General features: G+C 33.2%; 1 protein-coding gene across 1 annotated transcript in view; it reads left to right on the top strand.

The window, feature by feature from the left end:
• The window catches only part of igdcc4 (immunoglobulin superfamily, DCC subclass, member 4), a 123,511-nt gene that overhangs the window by 63,311 nt on the left and 37,392 nt on the right, over positions 1–22,808 (top strand). The window contains exons 4-5 of the mRNA XM_056461598.1: positions 11,411–11,544; positions 19,083–19,214. Of these exons, the coding sequence (XP_056317573.1) occupies positions 11,411–11,544; positions 19,083–19,214 (266 nt within the window). The remainder of the gene's footprint in view (positions 1–11,410; positions 11,545–19,082; positions 19,215–22,808) is intronic.

The raw sequence follows: 22,808 nt of genomic DNA, 5'->3' as shown, positions 1-22,808 counted from the left end.
TCTATCCCAACAGATAATGACCTGCGGTTAAGTAAGAAGCTGCCTAGCTCTTCCAATTATGTGCCTTGTCTAAAGAATACTTTTCTTGCGGTGTGTCCAGTGGTGAAAACTCATTAGAAATAGTGAGAGTGTAGTTCTGCATGGACTCACTGTGTGTCTCCAGGTGAGGAGTTAGTATAACATCTGTTGACCACCTCTCCTGCTGACATTATAACTAATAGGACATTTTTCACAATGTATTTTATTCACCGCACTTCACTGAATTCATTTCTTTCACTGTTCTTCAGTGACTATCTTTAGAATATCATGTTTGGTGTTTCACAGAGAAAAGACTTTCAGTGCTTCCCAAACATTGACTTACTAGGGTTGGCCACCCATGTATGTTAACGGCCGCCTAAGTATATTTCAACCCATTGATCATTCGCGATCAATTAACCAGTGGAAAATCTTCCCTTGCCCTGCACATTTTGTACTGCTCGTTGTTTGTGTGTGAGACCTGTCAGCACTTCCACACACAATCTTATTAAAATGCGTCCAGCCGTAGTTTCTAAATATCCTAAAATGTCTTGGATTTTTCTTTCACTTTTTAAAGTTTTCGTTAATCCTATGCATTTTGTATTGCCTTTTTTACTTTGCCTATTTTCGCATGGCTTCAAAACTGACTGCACATGTACAGCCTCGAGAGCAAGAGGAACACTAAATACTTAATTTTTGAATAAAGAACTAAGGAAAACTCTATACTCTGAGAGGACGAAATGACAAATCTTGTAATTGTTATAGTTTTAAAACTATTTATTCATTTATTCAATCGTTAATTTAGCATTTGCTTTATTTTTTTTAACTTGATAATGTCAATATATTACATGCTTCATATCTAAAATGCTTTGGCAGGACTGTACAAATTGTCATTCCAATAAAGCAACTTGAACTTGAGAGAGAAAGAGAGAAGGAGAGAGAGAGAGAGATCATCTTTTTTTTGTCAATGGGTGCACATGGCTCCTAAATAGCACAAAAACAGAAATAGTGGATTTCTTTTTTTGTTATTTCAACTGCCTTTAAAAAAATGTAAAGCATTGAGAAGAAACAGTGTATAACATTGTCTTAATGAATAAAAATATAGTTAAAATCACACTTTTATTTATTTTTTTGGTCACATGTAGTTGACCATTTATTTGATTGGTAAAAGGTGTTTCATTCTCCGCAAGTATATTTCAAACCTGTGGGAAGCACTGACATTAATAAAAGACTGCTTGAGTAAATGTGAGGCCATGGATTTTTTTTTTGTTAACTACCCTTTTCATTTTGGGTAACACTTTTATTTACATTTTTTGCATATATAAATACCTTTTCCCGAAATATTTGAGGTCTAAACACATTAAATATTTCATTTTGACCTATTGTAATTTTCTGCAAATAAAGGTTCTAAGTAAAAAAAATATTTTTTTTAACCCGCTTTTATTTGAAAGTTTGTAGAGACACATTTCTGAAATATATATAAAGCAAAACTGAACATTTTACTCAAAAAGGGACCATTAAATGGCAAATCCAGGAGATGAATGATAATGCTGAAGTAATCAGTTAATTTTTAAATTTAAATTACATTATTACAAAATTAAATTGTAAATTACATAGTTAATTTTTAAACATTTTATTTAACCTTTATAAATGGACTCTTTGAGATTAATCATCTCTTTCACAGGAGTGTCCTGGCCAAAATGAGCAGCAAGACAGACTTTACAGACTTTATAAGACAAATTACACATTAAGACCACTTGAAGCAAATATCATGGATTATAGATTCCTCCATTTGCTAAGTGATTGACTTAGAATGATTTAAAGAGACCAGTGTAAGTGAAGTAAAAACTGATGCAACTTGCATTTTATGCTTGCATTTTAAAGTAGTTCACCCAAAAAAAGAACATTTTCTAATTATTTACTCACCCAAGGCCATACAAGATGTATATCCAGTATCCATACAGTATTATACAGAATGTCACGTGACAGTATGTGCAACTTCCTAACAAATGTACATTGCAGAGGTAAAAAGAAAGCGTTTGTACAAATTAGATTTTATTTTTGTCTGAAACTGAAAAATTGCTTTTGCTATTTGAAATGTGTTAAATACATCAAATATGTATGGTTAATGTACATATACAGATCTGTATAGTATAATCTAAAATGCATGACCAAACAGTTCATGTTATATGTCATACATTATGTCATTTGATCTCCTCTCATGCTAATCCCATGTTTATCCGTTTCAAGGTATGCCTATGTATAATAGCTTTTGCAATTTGTCAACCTATAGCAAGAGAGACTGCATGTGAGAGGAGGCTCTGTGTAAAAGAGGCCCAGCAGGGGTCAAAGAGTTGGGCAAGGGCCCCATCAAAGAGCTGGGCATCAGAGGGAGGAGGCAGAGTGCAGGAACTGTTGCATCAAATGAAGTCAGGTCATCGGTTTAAAGTATGTTGTGTCATGTGATAAACGGAGCCCTTACTATAGCAGGGGCCGCCAGATTTCTGTCAAATACTTCAATCACCCCATCTGGAAAAAAAAAAAACCTCAAGATTTGTTTTGTTTGTTTCAAGATGTTTTTGGTCAAGAAAACCTCCTGTTGGCTATGCAGCTGAAGTTAGATCACAGAATGTTCTTTGCAGTTGTCTCAGTTAGTGCAAAATGATGTTATGGTGTCATGTTTTTAATGTTATTTTGATAAGGCATTAGAAAGGTATTTCATATGTCACCTGCTGTACGCACATTGGGAGAATAATGTATTATTTCTTCATTATATTTAGACAGCCAATGATAATGTTTAATGTTTAGAAACTTGAAAACTCTGTAATCATTTACTCTTCTATCACTTGACACAAAGCTGCTAGATTTTCGTTTTTCTGTTGAACACAAGAAGTTATTTTGAAAACCTGTAACCACTGACTTTTGTAATATTTGTTTTTTGCTACCATGCAATTCAATAGATAAAGAATTCTATTATTCTTCAAAATAACTTCTCGTGTTCAACAAAATAAAGTATTTCTCACAGGTATGGAACCACTTGGGGAATTTTAATTATACACAATTATACACAAACTATCTTTTTAATGCAACCTTAATGAAAGCAAGATCTCAGGATTCCAATTAAGTATAGCTAAGTTTGACACTTTGTACATATAAAAAAATAGAAACGTGAAATCGAAACATGTTTTCTAAAGTAATCAAATACAGTACAGAAGTACTTAGCATACAGTCGATGAGTGGGGCCAGACAGAATCTGCGTACTTTTTTTTTCTATTTCTGTGGATAATTTTGTAAACAATTATTTTGTGAGTATCATAACATAAAAACTTAATGTATGAAAAAAAAAAAGTAATACCTTTTAACTGTTATTTAATGTTTACAATGCAAATCCAATTAGATCAACTTTTTTGGTAAACAAAGCAAGTCTCTCATATAATATATCTACTAAAAGACAGAAAATATTACTTTACAAATGAATACAATATTACTTTACAAACTGTATTGTAAACAAATTGTATGAACATTTTCACATCAGTCAATAAAATGACAAAAAAATAATTTAAAAACTGACTAAATAAATGTACACACATTTACACAAGTGAATAAATAGACTCACTGATGGGCTAAAAATCTGTGGATTTCTGCTGCTGCAGATTCTGTGTGGGCCTATAGATGAGTCCCTCACTCACTGATCTCTCTTTTAAATTAATGTTTGCTATAGGATACTGGAACTAACCACAGATTGCCATCCAGTATAAAAATCCAAAAATGAATACAACCAAATTACAATTTTAATAAACAGGAAAAATCAAGAGAAGCATAAAAATAAACATTTTGTTGATATTTTGTAGTTTGTGCATTTTTTATTTATTTTTTGCTATATCTTGTTGGATTTAAATGTATAATTTTTCTATTTCTAAAGATGTTAAGTGACCAAACTCCTATTTTAATTGACATTTATCTGTTAATTTAACAGTTTAATAAATCTGTTTATATATTTAAATGCACCAAAAATTATTGGCTAAGTTCACTGATAAATGGATAAAAATATTAATATTTAAAAGTACTTATTTATTGCTTAGCACTGTAAATAGTTAAGTAAAAAGATTGCATGTAATAAATTGGCATACACATTGTATATTCTAACTGTTAAAATTGCATAGCATTTAAAGTTGTCTTTCAGCGTTAAATTAAAAATACAATACTCAGGCTTAATCATGCTCACTTTGTTAGACTAAGGCCAATCTACAAGCAAATTTAACTTTTAGTATTTGTTGAGTTTAGATCAGTTTCTCCTTTTTGCCTGCCATTGTGGTATTTGCAGATATGCAAGATTATATTATTCATTTGCCAATCCTTGAATTTGTAATTTGACTACTTATTTGTTTATATAAAATCAGGAGCAATCATATAGTTTTAGAAAGCTGATGGGATTTTATTATCATTTCTTGTCTCTCTTTGTTGATTTGTGATCATATTTGATCTTTTTTCCCTGCTGCACAGACATACAGTATGCTTGAAAGTAAAAACAGGAGTGTTGTTTCTCCTTTAAAAAGCAAACCTCTCCCGCTTCCTTTCACTTGTCTCACATACACACACAAGTACATAAAAACACTATAGAGATGGCTGTGCAGCATGCATCTAAAGCACACTTATAATCACAGTGTCTTTCAGACATACATAATGGGCATGAGAACATAATGTTCTCACACTGTAATAGCGCCTTTTCAATGATATTTCTCCTCCTGGTATCCTTGGGGATCATTGCCATTTTAAAATCAGCCTTTAATAAGTTATATCAAGATCCAGGCAGATAATACCATTAATATGATATTATAATATGAATATTATTAGACTCGTATCTTATATCAGTTGTATCCGATTAATTAAATAATTTTCATATAAAGCTTTTTTTAGTACCTGTTTTTATTAGATTGTTTAAAAGTTTAAGAGTTGATGCTTAGAAAAACATGCAAAGTGAAAAGGAAACTTTTGAAAGGTTAAGGACACTGAGACTTATGAAAATGTCTTGTGATTGCATCATTGAGAGATTTCATCATCTGCTGTCGGTTTCTGTTGAGGAATACACCGAGGAATGCTCCTCCGCGTATGGCAGAAACTGTTTAATGGAGTGCATCAAATGGCATGATACCAAAAATATTTACAAGTAACATTTAAATAGAAAACAGTTCTTTTTAATGATATTTCACAATATTCCGCAGTGTGTTACTGTGTTTATTATTAATGTCTTGTGAGCAAAAGCATTTTTGAAGGTTAAGATTACCCAGAAATGATAATTCTGTTATAATGAATTATTCAGCATCATGTTTTGTTCAAACCTGTAAGACTTTTGTTCACCTTTAGAAGACAAATGTTTCCGGCCCCTTTCTTGACAACCTGTGCAAATTAATGCTTTCTTTATTGTAAAATTACAGTATGTGCAGACCGGTGGCTTAGTTATTAGCACTGTCGCCTCACAGCAAGAAGGTCACTGGTTCGAGTCTCAGCTGGGCCAGTTGGCATTTCTGTGCGGAGTGTGCATGTTCTCTCTGTGCTCATGTGGGTTTCCTCCAGGTGCTCTGGTTTCCCCCACAGTCCAAAGGCATGCACTATAGGTGAATTGGATAAACAAAATTGACTGTGGTGTATGAGTGTGAGAATGTATGGGTGTTTTTCAGTACTGTGTTGCAGCTGGAAGGGCATCTGATGCGTGAAACATGCTGGAAGAATTAGCGGTTCATTCCACTGTGGCAACGCCTGATAAATAAGAAACTAAACCAAAGGAAAGTGAATTAGTGAATAACTCCAGTTTATTGATCTGAATATTCTGAAGGTGAAGGAAATGTTTTTGTTGTGCAAAAGAAACAAAACAAAAATAATGAATAATGAAAATAAACACTTTCTTGCCTTTTGCGACAACAAACCGTATGCATGGAAAGGTTTTAAGCCAGTCAAAAAATGTTGGACTTAATGTTGTTGTGACTATACATTACTTCAACAATATTTTCTGTCAACATTGATAGTGTAATACTAGTTCATACCAGAATACAGTCAGTTAAAGGGGACCTATTATACCCATTTTTACGAGATGTAAAATAAGTCTATGATGTGCCTAGAGTGTGTATGTGAAGTCCCAGCTCAAAATACCACACACATAAAATTTTATAACTGTTTAAAACTGTTCCTTTTAGGCTTTGATCCAAATTGTGCTGTTTTGGTGACTGTCGCTTTAAATTCAGAGATTTTTATAAAAGAGGGCAGATCTACAAATGCCATCAAAATCTGTCAAATATGTCAGCATAACGGCCAATTCAAAACAGGACTAACGTTATTTCTTTAAAAAAAATGTAAATGTCAAAAGAGGTGTCTCAGAACAAGGCAGTATTCAGAGACAACAGTCTTCATTTGTGTATCCTAAAACTCCACATTTATAATCCCTCTTAGTGGCTGACATTATCTTCAGCAGGTGAAAACTCTATTGGCTGATGGCTGCTTCTCACTCAGGGCTGTTAAGATCGTCACTAATGGGCGGGACTTTTCCCTTCTGATGACAGGTAGAATGTCAATCAAAGTGTTTTAAGGCACAATGCGATTTGATTCAGTGCTTGTTGTCAGGTGTGTGAACTACTTTAAATTGTTTCTCGATAGGGTATGCAGAAGGACTTTTAATTTGTCAGTAACCTGGGTTAAACGCTTCCGGTGAATTGTATGCCGTTACAAAATCGGCGCGTTTATGGTCTGTTTTCTTTAAAAATCAATGATCTTCACTGCCTAAATAATATACTGTACACTATAAAGTGGGGCTCAGAATGTACAAGAAGCACTGCATTAAATTAAATTTTCTTGTGCCATGTCTTTCAAATATGAAAATAAATTTTACTCCAGTATTTTTAATGGTGTTTCTGCGCTAACCTGCTGATCCTGACGGGCATGTGCGAGTAAACTGCTTTTCATCTTGGTTTACATACTAAAGTCTATTAAACTGATTATATTTTAATTCTATTACAACAACGATGCTGCAAAAGGAACTGTACAAAATTGAAAAAGTCACATCAACCATTCACCAGAAGTATATCGTTATGGGAAGAAACACTAGCTCTGCATATATCCTATCAAGTAGATTAAATCATTGATTTTAAATAAGGCAGATTTGATTTTAAATGCTGGATACAGAACATGACATGACAGTTCACAGGAAAAAGCCCCGCTTTGCTACTTAAACGGCAATATCTGCATATGGTCAATTTCCTATAAGGCATGCTTGCTATGTTGAAATGAAAGCAACACATCTAAGCACTGGACTGTTTACAAACTAGCACTTGATGCATTAAAGCAGTAAACCGACATCCTGATAAACAGCCAGCAGCCTTAACTCTGCATTTGCTTTTAAATGTTTTGACCAAAATGTTAATTTGTAGTTTTATTTTCTAAACTACTGATCACTTGTCTTAAAAAAGTGTAATTTCACTGTATGTGACAGTATGTCAACGTAAAACATATTATTATTTTAGAACTTAAAGGAAATAATTATGTATTATTGTTTTGCAAACTGTGTATATTTAAGGTTTGAATTTGCAATGCTTTATACTAACAAATTGGAAATAAATTTTCTACTGAAAATATTCTGAAGACACATTATCAGTTGTTTAAAAAAACACAAAGGAACATTTCCCTCAAAACAACAACACATTAATATCAAAAGCAGATAACCTGTAATAACTTTGAAGCAGCCAATTATGTTTTTTTCCAGAGAAGCTTATGCAGTATATAATCTTTTTAATTAAATATTATGTTCATTAACCCTTTAACTGCCTGCTCTACCAAATGGTTGACCATGTTTTACTGTTTTAAATAATGACTGTTAAAGTCATTTAAAGAATGACTGTTTCAAATAATGGTTTACACTACACAGAATTGTTGGTTTACAATATAATCAAGCAAACATAATCCTGTTGCACTAATACATTAGATTTTGGTTTTATTGTAAAAAAAAAAAAAAAAAACGACAACAAGAAAACATGTTAAATAAGAATCTGAAAATATTTTATGGCACACTTCAAAAACTTGATGATTTAGTATTTAAAAATGTTTGATTTTGAATATTTGATATCCTACACTTTATATTTTCCGATTTTTCATGGTATAAGTATTAATTCCTGTACTTTTACCATGATCCGACATATCTACCATTTGGTAGACTCTGTTTTTCAATCAGCTATCCAAATTTAAGCTGCATGTAGGTACAGTAGTAAAGCCTCCAATAGACTCAATAAGCTTGCAACTGCATCTTCACACATCTTTGACCTCTAATAGCTCTTTTGTCTCTAGCAGTTTTGTAATTACAAATGAAAACCATCTTAAAACGGGAGACAGATCATTTGGAAACAGCCTCCGAGATCACTCCCTGTCTGCTTAAGATGCTTCCTTTTGTATCTGTGAAAAGCGTCTTTTGTATTCACAGCCCCTCTCCATATTAATGAGAACACAGTTGCACATTAGCCGTACATTAATACGCTCTGTCGTGTTCTGGCGGCTGCCGGTGCTGCAGTCAGTCGCTCATTTACATCCCGAGCGCAGCCGTGCCGCTAGAGGTGCAGCTCTGGCGTGGACGTGTCCTCGGCTGAACTCTCACAAACCCAATGAATTCGACAATAGCCAGTCACGCACACACGATTTCAACCCGCTCGCACTCACACAGATGGACGAATTCACCCAACCTTGGTCTTTCTGGCCTTTCTGCCAGAGACTCTTGCTCTTGGGGATGAGACTACAAGATTAATGGTGTATAATATCTGTGCTGAATGAAAAGGGGATTTGAAAGCAGTCTCTGGGGGTGAAAGATGACTGTGGAATGAATATTAGTGGTGCAACCTGACCTCGCCACCGCAAACAAAGAGGGAAAGAGTTGGAGGAAGAGAGAATCTGACTTTCCAAGAGACAAGCTTTTGCTCTCTTACATCTGCAAACTAAACTCTAAAGACGAGTCTCTGCTGCTTCTGTTTTCTGCCATTTTCTTGTCTATTTTTCACTCCCCTGCTGTTATTTTTGCTCTACGGTTTTTGTATAGGTGTTTTACATGTTGCTGAATTGTTGTCAGTGCTGTGATGTACTGTTTAGTAGATTGTTCTTTTTAGGAGATTAAAAGTTATTTTGGTTTAGAAGAAAAATAGCATTCGTTCTTATTACATGGTGGTCGAAAAACAGTCTAACTAAAGAAGTGTTCAAATTCACAGAAGTAAAAAGAGTATGAAAAAGTACCCAGATTATTTGTGAATCACATTTTAGTGATGCAACAGACATTTGTAGGTCATATGTGATACTGAAAATCAGAATCAGACTCAGAAAGAGCTTTATTGCCAGGTATGTTCACACATACGAGGAATTTGTTTTCGTGACGGAGCTTCTACAGTGCAACAGCATTAAAGAGACAGGACAAAAAAACAGATAATAAATAAATTTTATATTATAGAAGTAAGTAGTGAATGCAAATATACAAATTGACAAGTATATTACAGATATATTACTATATACAGTGTTGTTTGTGCAGCTGTTATGTGCAAATTGACATGTAAAGTGTGTTGTTAAATAAGTGTATATGTGTATAAAAAAAGTGTGTATAGCAAGTAGTGATGTTGGTTCCACAATTATTATCATCAAGTGTTCATGAGATGGATTGCCTGAGGGAAGAAACTGTTTGTGTGTCGGGCTGTTCTGGTGCGCAGTCCTCTGTAGCGTCGACCAGACTGTAAGAGTTCAAAAAGGCAGTGTGCTGGGTGTGAGGGGTCCAGAGTGATTTTGGCAGCCCTTCTGCTCGCTCTGGATAAGTACAGTTCTTGGAGAGTAAGAAGGGTTCGAGCAATTAGCACAGTAAGTGACGTGCTAATCAAACGTGCAAAACACTCAACTTGTGCCACTTCATTCACGAATCGTGCCCCAGGATGTCTATTCATGTCTTTGCATTGACTTAACATGTAAGTCACTCATGCGTGAAATACATCCACGTCTGGTGGGAATGCAGCATTAGAGAGGAGTGTTGGATATTAGGTTAATTTCAAAACAAAAAAAAAGTTATTTTGATGAAGTTGTAGTTTCAGCTGGAGAAATCATAACTAGGCCAGAGACAAAATGGTAGCATCAAATTTGTGAAAAAACTGAATCAAGTTAACTTGTTAAATCAGTTCACAAATTGTACTGAGTAATTAAATTAAGAATTAAGCCAACCCAAATGCATCTATTTAATCATTTAGTTTTAGAGTGAACAATTTACTGATTCAAAAGTTCAAATCAAAGAGTCTGCGGTTAGCTATTCACTGATTCAAATGAGATGCTTAGAGCAAGTTAATGAGAAATTGATTCAAATTATCCATCCAGGGTGAGTCTCCAGTTAATGATTCACTGATTCAGATGATATGCTCAAAGTGTCCAGTTAGCTATTTACTGATTCAAATGATCCAGACAGAGTGAGTCTCCAGTAAACGATTCACTGAATTTTCAAACTAATTCAAATTAGGTCAAAAACAGGAGATAATTGAAATGCTTGAAATATTAATGACAAAATTTTGGTTTTATTATCGCAAATGGATTTATTATTGTCATTTTGTTTTAAAGTGAACAACTAACTGATTCAAGAGATCCATTCAAAGAGTCTACAGTTAGTGATTCAAATGATCTGCTCCGAACGAGACTCCAGTTAATAAGAAATTGATTCAAATTGTCCATCCAGGGTGAGTATACAGTTAATGAATCACTGATTCAGATGATCTGCTCAAAGTGTCCAGTTAGCAAATTACTGATTCAAATGATGCAGCCACAGTGAGTCTATAGTTGATGATTCACTGATTCAGATGATTTAAATGATTCTCTAAATTTTCAAACTAATTCAAATGAAGTAAAAAAACAGGAGATCCTTGAAATACTGGTAACAAATTTTAGGTTTTATTAATACAAATGATTTTATTATTTCTTGAGCACTTCCCTTCTAAAAAACAAACAAACAAAAAAAAAAACAACAGCAATGAATCACTTGAAGCCTTCCTCATTTTAAATCAGGGAAGTCTCCCTAATTTTAGCTTTGATATTTCTTTTGATATTTCGTCAAAGAAAATCATTGTAAACGTAGTAAACGAAAAGTACCTGCAAGTTTGAGGTTTAATTTCTTGCCTGAGCTGAATAATGTAATGTAAAGTTGACATTTGTTTTTCTGTAGTATTTACTTCATCATAGAACCCTTTTTACCAAAATGTAAACAGAGGACTTTTACTGGAGAAATATTTTTTCCAAGCGTCTAACTACTGTACTTTCTTCACCACTGCTCAAGAGTATGCAATTTAGGACAAAGCCGTTGAGTGTCTTGGTTTGTTTAGAATGCTAATGGTGATCTCTCTCTGTCACACAGGTACATATCTCTTCCTAACGGAGTGCTGCAGATTTTAGAGGTCTCCAAAGAAGATGAAGGCTTGTACCGTTGTGTTGCCTTCAACTCTGCCCGCAAGCGCTTCAGCCAGGATGCTTCTCTCACAGTCAGCCCAGGTACTGGCTGCATAACACAAAGACCTGTTCCTAATTACCTCATCATAGAGAAGCTTTTTATTATTCATGATCTGTGCACCTCACATAAAATCCCAAAGCTCCATTCACCCCTTCTCTCTGACGCACACATTTTCAGAAGTCAGTGAGTGCTTTCTGTTGAATTCATTAAAACATCAGAATTATAGAGTTGCATTTAGTTAGTTGTAAAGTTAGTTTGTGTGTGTGTTTTAAAAAGTGCCCTCTCTCTAACCCTTGCAATTAAGTGGTCTGTTTTTATTGCTTTTCAGAAAAAAATCGGTTGAAAAGTGGATAATGAATGGGTAAAAAAATTACCAGCATGGTTTTTTGTACATTTTCCTCTACCCTAGAACACGGTGTAATATGTCATTCAAGCAAGGTATATTACTTAGAGTTCTTATCACTTTTTTGTATGTGAAATAATTTTTTTGAGCTTGCAGTTGAGTCCAGGATAGTTTTTAATTGCTTCATCCTTCATTTCCAGTCTCTTTGCAAAGGTTACCTTACATAGTGTCGGGTTTACCTCAATCTGTGCAGAAATGTGACACTCAATCTGTGAATATCAGACTTAAAGTAAAGCTACAGTCCTTCAGAAAGACTTGCAGAACTGCAGCCAGGTTTTACTTGTAACATTGATACTGGTAGTGTTTAATATCCATCCTATTTTCTCCAAATCCATTTGTTAGGTCGGACATCACGCATCCAGGTCAACAGATTCTATTGGCCTGTTTACACCTGGTCACTTCATGCATTTTTTTCTGATCGGATAGCTCTCTGATTTCTAAAAAGCAATTACCTTTACATTTTACCACATGAATGCGTCTCCACAAAACGGATATGATTACAATCTTCAAATCCTCTGCTATGTGCAAATTTAATTAGGTTACACTGAGCGTCACATAAACTTGCATAAAAGATATGCAAGTACAAACACACGGCCGGTCAATATTTTGAGGTCAGTACGATTTTTAAATGTTTTAAAATTATTGTTATTATTATAATTCTAAATGGTAATAGTAAAAAAAGCTATAATGACTGGAGTGATCATTTCATTTGAAACTACATACAATAAGAAAGCAATATAAATATAATTTATTAATATTTAACAATTTAACATTTTTTTTTTACATTTAATAAAAGCCGCCTTGATGAACAGAATAATTTTCTTTAAAAAAAAAAAGACCCCAAACTTTTGACCGGTAGAGTATGTATACATACAGTTGAAGTCGGAATTATTCGTCCCCCCTGTTTTTTTTTTCCTCAATTTCTGTTTACCTGAGTTTTTTTTTCAACAGATTTCTAGACAAAATAGTTTTAATAACTCATTTCTAATAACTGATTTATTTTATCTTTGTCATGATGACAGTAAATAATATTTCACTATATATTTTTCAAGACACTTCTATACAGCTTAAAGTGATATTTAAAGGCTTAACTAGGTTAATTAGGTTAACTAGCAGGATAGGGTAATTAGGCAAGTTATTGTATAACGATGGTTTGTTCTGTAGACTATTGAAAAAAATATAGCTTAACGGGGCTAATAATTTTGACATGAAAATGGCTTTTAAAAATTTAAAAACTGCTTTTATTCTAGCCGAAATAAAACAAAAAAGACTTTCTTCAGAAGAAAAAATATTATTAGACTTACTTCGAAAATATCCTTACTCTGTTAAACATCATTTGGGAAAAATTTAAACATATTTAAATGTTTTCATCTTTCTGTTGTCTTCTAAATTTAAAATGATCTATTGTGCAGCTCAGATTTGATATTTGTTACGTTTTTTCAAAGAATATTCCTGTATATTTCATAATACAGTTTCTAAACTTCTGAAAAATATCAGTTGTGTGCTTCTCTTCCAGTCTTTTTATGAAAGTTTGTATATCTGCAGTGGCATTTTCAGAGTTGTGCATCTATGTGTGTGTGTGTGTGTGTATGTTTAAGTGCCCTCTGCAGAGGTGGTCTGTGTTGCAGGCAGAATTGATTTCCTGCTGTCCTTAAGGCTGCTTGGCTGATGAAATGGAGGGGGCAAAAAGAGGGATGGAATAGAGGAATGAGATGAGGAACAAAGACAGAGAAGGCTAGAGAGATAAAGAACTAAATAAAATAAAAGGGAGTGTGGGAAGATGAGGGAGATGGATCGGTACCGCTATGAAGTCAGTCTCTGCCTTTAACACACAGACACACACACGCACCTGAAAGACTTACATCTTCATGCTGACCTTCGCTCATTTCCATTATGCTTCCGTTATCAGCTAGAGACCTGAATGAGTTTTTCTCATTGTGTGTGTCTGTGTGTGTGTGCGTGTGTGTGTGTGTGTGTGTGTGTGTGTGTGTGTGTGTGTCCGTGCTTCCATCTAGCACATTCATCTTTGAAGTGATCTCTCTAATTGTTTCACATTCATCTTTCTCCTTCTTCCCCTTTTTTTCTTCAATTTGCTCTTTTAAGCCTTTTACGTGTATCAGTTGCTTCATAAAGCAGCCTCTCTCTCTCTCTTTTTGGAAGAAAACCAGATGGATTAAGTGGAACTTATCTGATTGTGAGGAAAAAAAAATAATGAGAGATACTGAGAAACTGAAAAGCCAAATAAAAAAAATGCTAAATCTTAAAAAAAAAAAACGTATTATTGTTTTATTATTATTATTATTATTATTATTATTATTAATAATAATAATAATAATAATAATAATAAATAACAATAATTCATTAGTTTTTATTTATTATAATTAATAATAATAAACTCATTAGTTTATTTATTATCATTATTGTTATTATTTAGTTTATTATTATTATTATTATTATTATTATTATTATTATTTATTATTATTATTATTATTATTATTATTATTATTATTATTATTATTATTATTATTATTATTATTATTATTATTATTATTAATTATAACAAATATTCACATTTAAAAGCAGGCAAGAACACAGGCACTAGAAAGATCCACACCAGAAAGATTAATTCTTGTCCAACGGAAATGGAAATGATCATCTCTGTATTCATTTAAATATACTTTGGGCTGTATATTTCTAAACTATTGACAACTGTAGAGCATTTAATTTACTGGATTAAAAAATAATTATGATTATTGAAATAGAAAAAAAAGATAAAGAATTAGTTAAATAGGAATGAATGAGCTCAATGGAATAAGAAATAGACAGATTGATAGATGGAGTTACTTTTTCTGACCTGGCTGAGGCTTGATCTCAGAATTTCAGAACTTGCAGGTCTTTTTCTTTTCACACACTGTAAAACCTTCATTTACCTTAAAAACATACAAAAATTAATGTAGGATAATGTTACCTTTGGAGAACTTCCTTAGCCCAGAGCTACAGTTGAAGTCAGAATTATTAAACCCCCTGAATTATTTGCCCTGAATTATATTTAATTTTAAAAAACTGCTTTTATTGTAGCCAAAATAAAACAAATAAGACTTTCTCCAGAAGACAAAAATATTATCAGACATACTGTGAAAATTTCCTTGCTCTCTTAAACATCATTTGGGAAATATTTAAAAAAAGAAAAACAAATTCAAAGGAGGTTTAATCATTCTGATTTCAACTGTATATATGCCGTATATACTGATTAATGACAGTATAAAGCAAGGCGTTTGCTACTTTTGCACTTATTTTTGTCTTATTAAAAAGTAAAGTCACTGTCCATTCTGATAATCCTCTTGTCCTTTTATTCAATGCGCTCAAAATAAGAATAGAATATTCTTGAGAATATGAGAATATTTGCAACGCAGAAATGTAAGGCTCTGCCGTCTTCATTTCTGTCTGTTACTGCATTCTCTCACTGCGTTCTTTTTTAATTCAACCATTTTTAAAAGCGAATAAACTAAAAATAACTCATTACATTTTTTTAAATAGTAACTCAAATATTACTTTTTTTTTTAAAGTAGTGCGTTACTTTACTCGTTACTTAGAAAAGTAATATAGGGTATATAAGAAAATATGCAGAAGGACTTTTAACTTTTCAGTAACCTAGTTAAAGTGTATGCCAAGTGTAGTTATTTCCGTTGAACTGTATGCCATTACAAAATCGGCACGTTTAAGGTCTGTTTTCTTTAAAAATCAACAATCTCTACTGCCTGATTAATATACAATATAAAGTTAGTCTCAGAATGTACAAGAAGCACTGTATTACATTACATTTTCTGTGCCATGTCTTTAAAATACGAACACTTATTTTACCCCAGTATTTTTAATGGTGTTTCTGCGCTAACCTGCTGATTTTGACGGGCATGTGTGTGTTAAACGGTTTTTCATCTCGTTTTATGCTTGAACAACTAAATGAATGCTAAAGTCTATTTAACTGATTATATTTTAATTACATTACAACATCGATGCTGTAAAAGGAACCGTATAAAATTGAAAAAAGTCACATTAACCGCTTACTGGAAGTTTATCAGTATGGAAAGAAACACATATGGAAAGCTGTTTATATACACTATTATTAACTAACTCGTTACCCCCAACACTGGTTACAATGAATTATTTCACTGTAAAACATCAGTCAGTCAGTTACTTTACATACAAGCAAAATAATCAGCTAGTGGGTTATGCAAAATTATCTAAAAGCAAGACAATTTTGTTTGTTTTAAGGAGAAACTTCCTTAATTTAAACTTTTTTTTCATTGCATTGAGCAACTGCATTAAATCTAAGACAGAATGAAAGAGAGAGCAATAGAATGAGCAATCAACAAACAGCTTTTCAACCATGGAAACAGACGTACAGCAACACTAGATACATTTTAACACCAGTATGTGTCTAAATTTGTATCAGCCATATCATCATAGTATGTGTTCTGTCCACTTTCACCATGGTGACCTTGTGTCTGTATGTAGACGTCTTATGTAATACTAATGGTTTTCAATGTTACGTAAACACTTCAGACATTCACCTTAGTTCTTATCCAGTATGTGTTGTCTAACGTATGGTTTCCATTAATATGCGGGTCTCTGTTTACATACATTCCTGGCTTTGCTAATGTTTAATATTTACACTCTTGCCAATAAAGCCAAATTGAACTGAATACAGAGGGAAGACAGCTTGAAAGAGAGCAGTCTTCACCTTGAGGTAATCATAGTTTTGCTCTGCAAATGTGATGCATCTTTTACCCATGAGAGCAGACAGCTCGAATACACTGAAACAGTCACTATGTGTGTGGAAGTGTGAGTCTGTGTTTCAGATGTCTCACTGGGATGCAAGGCAGTAGTTTGACTTATTAGTATTCTGTTTGACATTGTGTGTTTCGTTACACACACACACACACTTTATCTTGAAAGATTTTTTGCAATTGTTAAAGTGGGTATTCATGGTCAAGTGTACGTCCACTATTGTGTACACACACACACACACACACACACACACACACACATACACACATACACACATACACACATACACACAAAGGCACCTTTTAGCCTCAGACAGAAATCTGACCCATTTTAAATCCCTGGGCACTCATGCATATGTGATTGGTGCTGTTTGTAATCAGAGTGATTCATTTATGACCGTCATACCGTATCCATAGCTGCATGCTTATGTTTTACTTCATTGTGATCTGTGGGTGTTTCTACTGAACTCATACAGGCTCTTCTGAGGTCACAGAATCAGGGCCTTTATTGCCAAATGTACAGTTTATAGTCAAGTCAAGATTTGGGTGACCAGTTTTGAATACAGCATGTACAGCAGCACTGCCATGCACAAGTACAGCTTTTGTGACATAATAATCTGATTTATTTGAACATTGTTCAATAAGTGAGACATCAATAACAGGTAGAAATAAATGTGCATTAAATGCAGCATAGATCAATAATTCACCCAACATTCAAATTCTCTTAATTACTCACCCTCATGTTGTTTCAATGCCCTAAAACTTTTGTTTATCTTCAGAAGACAAATTGAGGTATTTTAGATGAAATCAGAGAGCTCTCTCATCCTCCATATACAGCAGCTGTCCAGAAACATTGTAAAAACATTCCACGTGACTTCAGTGGTTTAGCTGTAATCAAAGCTTCAAGAACACTTTTGTGTATGGAAAAACTGTAAAAACAACACCAGTGTCTTTCTTGTCAGATTATTAATGGCAATATGTCACTATGCCACCCGCTGCAGGAATCAGCTTCAGATATGATAAGATGTGCTCCAACATCAGCTACATTCAAATACATTCAAGACTGAAAACACATCTGTTTAGCTGTGCCTTTACTGAATGAGCACTATGCCACGTCCTGCAGATCACGCTATTATGTCTTTCTTTTCTTTTTCATTCCTTGTTTCAACACATTTTAATCTGTTTTTATCTGTTTTAATCAGTTTTATTTTCTTGTTTCTTTTATTCTTGTTTATGTAAAGAACTTTAAATTACCATTGTGTATGAAATGTGCTATAGAAATAAATGTGCCTTGCCTGAGGCACAAAAAAAGATATTATATAGACAGTATACAATATATACCCCCTATAAGCCAACAGAATCCCCCTTTTTTTTTTGGCACACAAAAATGTTCTTGGAGCTTCGCACTATTGCAGTTGAACCACTAAAGTCATGGATTGTTTTGAGTATATCTTTGGTTGCTGTTTAGGACCGATGCTGTATATAGAGGGTCAGAGACCTCTCTAAGATATCTTAATTTGTGTTCTGAGGAATGAAAGACTCAGGGGATTGGAACAATATGAAGGTAATTAATAACAGAATTGGTACTAACCCTTTAAGTTAAATAGTCGAATTTTTATTAATTTATTTTTATATTTTGTGGATAGTACTAAATGTGTTTCAGCTCAGCAATAAAGAGATTTTAGGAAAGATGAAATAAAGGGTAAAATACAAAGTCAAGTCAGATTTTAAAGATTGTATTTGACATGGTCAGAGCTAATCCTTAGTGCTTTACAATAGCATAAACATATACAGTACAGTACATTGCTGTTCAATGATTCGAGGTTGGTAAATGTTTCTAAAAACTTCTGCTCAACAAGAATGCTTTGACCAAAAATAAAACAAATGGTTTTCTATTTTAATGTTATTTATAGCTTGAATTCAAAGCTGAAATCTGCATTATTACTCTAGTTTTCAATGCCGCATGATCTTTCAGAAAATATCTATGCTCGTTTGCTGCTTCAGAAGAACTTTTAATTATTTAATCGTTATATCAGAAATGCTTTATTTAAAAGGTTTTTAAAAATAGCACTTATTTGAGACAGAAATCTTTTTCAAATCTTTGAAATCTTGCGTGAATATCTTTTCATACATCCTTGTTGAATGATATTAATTTATTTTTAAAAATGCTTTTCTTTCACTCTCTCAATCTGTCTATCACACTATTTCCTCAATCCTATCTCACTTTATCTTTGTCACTTCCTGTGAGAATAATGGTTAACAGTATCCACTATCAGGTCAGACCCTTCACTTAGTCCTGCTTTCACTCAATAGAAGTGTGTGTCTGATGGTAAACACTCATTTATCCTGTCCACAAACACGCACACACTCATGATCTGTCTGTGTGTAGGTCTGTCTCAGGAGAGTGAGGTGGTGATTGTGGCTCCACCACAAAACTCTACAGTGGTCATGGGACGTCCAGCAGTGATGGAGTGCATGGCTCAGGGTGAACCCAAACCCTTTGTGTCATGGAGCAGACAGGGTAAGATTTAACATGTTATACACGCATGCAACTGAACACCAGTCTACTTTAACAGTCTGTAGGGGTTTTAAGGGGTCTGCATGAGCAGTAATTTGAACCAGGTGTGTACTTTGCACCTGAAGCTGGTCCATAAACAAGACTGTGTGACCTCACCCGATCAGTTTTGTCAAATTAGGAATGAATATGTAAAAAGACTTGAACTCAGACTTAAAATAGCTAAAAAATACACTTGACTTGACTTCTAGTTGATCCTTTGGTATTAGAAGTGGCTTATATGAAAGGCAAAGGCCTCTAGATTACACTTATTTTACCCAAATAAAATATGATCAAGCCTTGATTTTCTTTTTTATTTATTTATTTATTTTTTAGTAATGTAATTAGGACAGTAAGGTCTGACTTTGCTTAGACAAAAGTCTTGTCACTTAACAGAAATTATGTACAGTATAGAATATAAAGTCATGGTGCAGTGGAAAAAGATTTAATATTGTGTATGACTCCCATGAGCTTAGAGGTCTGCATCCATACATCTCTGCAATGACTCAAATAACTTATTAATAAAGTCATCTGGAATGGCAAAGAAAGCGTTCTTGCTGGACTCCCAGACTTGTTTGGATTAATCTTCATTGCCTCCTTCATCTTACCCCAGACATGCTCAATAATGTTCATATGTGGTGACTAGGCTGGCCAATCCTGGAGCACCTTGACCTTCTTTGCTTTCAGGAACTTTGATGTGGATTAGGCTGAAGTATGAGAAGGCGCGCTATCTTGCTGATGAATTTGCCCTCTTCTATGGTTTGTAATGTAATGGGCAGCACAAATGTCTTGATACATCAGGCTGTTGATGTTGCCATCCACTCTGCAGATCTCTCAAACTCCCCCTTACTAAATGCAACCCCAAACCATGATTCTTCCTTCACCAAACTTGACTGATTTCTGTGAGAATCTTGGGTCCATGCGGGTTCCAATAGGTCGTCTGCAGTATTTGTGATGATTGCAAAAAATCTACCTTCTGCCACTTTTACAAATGATCAACTAGAAGTCAAGTTATTATTTGTTGCTCTTACAACTGGGTTACAACTTACAATAAATGTTTTTTAGAAACCTGAACTGTAGAACCAGATTGATTAAACAATGTATGCACACATCTTATAATTAAATTATACTTTTAAATACTTTAAAAATAAAATAAGCATTTTATTGTGAATAAAATTGTACAATTTGTTTGTTTTCATAATTTATTTTAGTTTTTTTACATGTGTATATAGTTTCTGTTTATGTATGTATTTATTTTAGCTGTTTTAGTGCACAAACTAAATGAAAATGAGAAAAACTAGAAACATTGTGTACATGCTATTGTATTTTTTTATGTATACTTTTATTAATTACATTTATATTATGAGTTTAGATTCTCCTTTTACATTTTAATTTTAGTAAAGATTTGGTCATTTTTTCTGTTTTTGTTTTATTTGAGTTTTTTTATGTTATGCACAGCATGTATATCATTTTTATTATTGTTTTTTTGTCTTTAATTAATTAATTTAATTATTTATTGTAACTATTTTAGCTCAATAAGTTAAACTAAATGATAATGAGAAATATCCTATTTATTGGTCAACCATCTGTAATAAAAATAAGTTTTATTTGAAGTTGTTTAATTTGAACTTTTTTGTTTCTAGTAGGTCTAACAAAAAATTATTTAATTTAATTTTCTGTAAAAACCCTGTTTATGTTTTGAACCTGATCCAAACTCTCAAATTTGTCATGTCCCATTTGACCTGGGTTGGCTAGAGGGCCCAAACTCCACAGTCATGTTGATGTTGTAGTAGTATAAGGGAACCTAGCAGCTACAAACTGGTAAAAAATCTTCAAGCAATCATTGCTCTGCACTTAAACCCTTGGCTAATTTGGAAGGCACTTGTGCTTTTATTGTAATGAACTCGTGAACCTGAAGTACTTATATGGACTAATGTTAATGAACCACACAAACTGTAATATATGAGCTTATATGTTTGCTTTATGGAGACGTGGCTGTGCTGCATCAGGCACCCCAAATACCCTCCACCCTTCACCCCCACTGTTATTGCCTCTCATCGTCTCATTTGGTCCTCTTTTCTCCACAGTGAGGCCAGGGCTGTATAAGTGAGAGCATTATTCTCATTAGCTTTCATAAAAAAATTAACAAGATGTTGTAAAATACACGAGGTGTTTTTTTTTTCTTTGTTTGAGTGTGAATATGGCAGACGGTCAGTGTATAGGAATTGTTCATACACAGAGAACAGTTATTTCTCCAGTGCTGTACTGCCTTCTGCTGGTTCATCAGACACATTACATCATTATTATTATGTTTTTAACAGCTTGAAGAGATAGCTCATCTGTAAAATGATCGTATCTTATATATAAAATATCAAACTTGTTGATATTATTAAAATGTTATATTTATAAATCTACATTTTTCAAAATTACCCCATAATTACACTGTAAAAAATCCTGGTTGCTTTCTTTATTAAGCTGAGTCAAATTAACCTTATGAGTCTATTAATTGTATTATGTTAAACTGACTGAAAATAGCTTGAGTAACTTAAAATATTAAGTTAGAACATGATTAACTTAGTTTAATAAGTTACAATGAACTAGAAACACATGTTTAGTGTACTAGAAACATATTTTAGTGTTGTAGTGTTTAAAGTAATATTTGGGATATACAGTATGTGAAGACATTAAGAGAGATGTCAAGTCAAAAAGCAAGATATTTATGTACCTTATTAGATGATTTTGGGTTTCATAATTTGAGAACTTTGACTCCTTTACTACTTATTTTTCTACATTTATCATCTATCATTTTATTTATTTAATTATCTGTTGTGTTATTGTTATCAATGTGGATGTAAAGGTTGTTAATGTAAGTTGATTGTTTTCTTTTGTTGTCTTTTTGTGTAAATTTCAAACTTGCTAAATTTCAAGATGCTTACCTCAAACCAGATACCACATGCTATGTCTAAAAAAGAACTTTTCATCATTACATTTATTTATTTAAAAGCATAAGAAACTTACCGAAATATCATAGTAACAGGGTTGACACATAATTAATCTACTATTAGCATATCCTAAACATTTTGTACAAATTAATGAGAGAAGAATAAATGACATGCCTATCAGTGCTTTAAAGATTGTTAACCCTTTTTAAAAATGACTTTAAACCTTCAGTAGTTCTTATTGATTGTCATTTTGCATTGTTTGGAACAAAATAAGAGTAATTCAGTTATGGGAGTATTAAAAATAACTTTATTCTTGATAGTTTTAAACCAAGACTTCGCATATAAGACTAGACCCCTCACAAATCAAAAATTTTTAATCATTTTTTAATACGAAGCTATACAATATTATATTTGTGCATATACATTAGATTAGTCAGGACTGAAGCCAAATCTAGAGCTTATCTAACAAAACTTGCGATCCAAACGGTCCAAAAACAAGTACACCCAAATTTATATGTCATAGAAAAATATTAAATACTAATTTTAAAAGGGGAAAAATTTAAGAGAAGCAGAAAAATTGAGAAATTTAGTTGACATATTGTAGGTTGTATTTATTTAT

Source organism: Danio aesculapii, chromosome 7 (genome assembly GCF_903798145.1).
Source record: "Danio aesculapii chromosome 7, fDanAes4.1, whole genome shotgun sequence".
In the NCBI taxonomy this organism is placed as follows: domain Eukaryota; kingdom Metazoa; phylum Chordata; class Actinopteri; order Cypriniformes; family Danionidae; genus Danio; species Danio aesculapii.
This window is presented reverse-complemented; position numbering and strand designations above follow the sequence as displayed.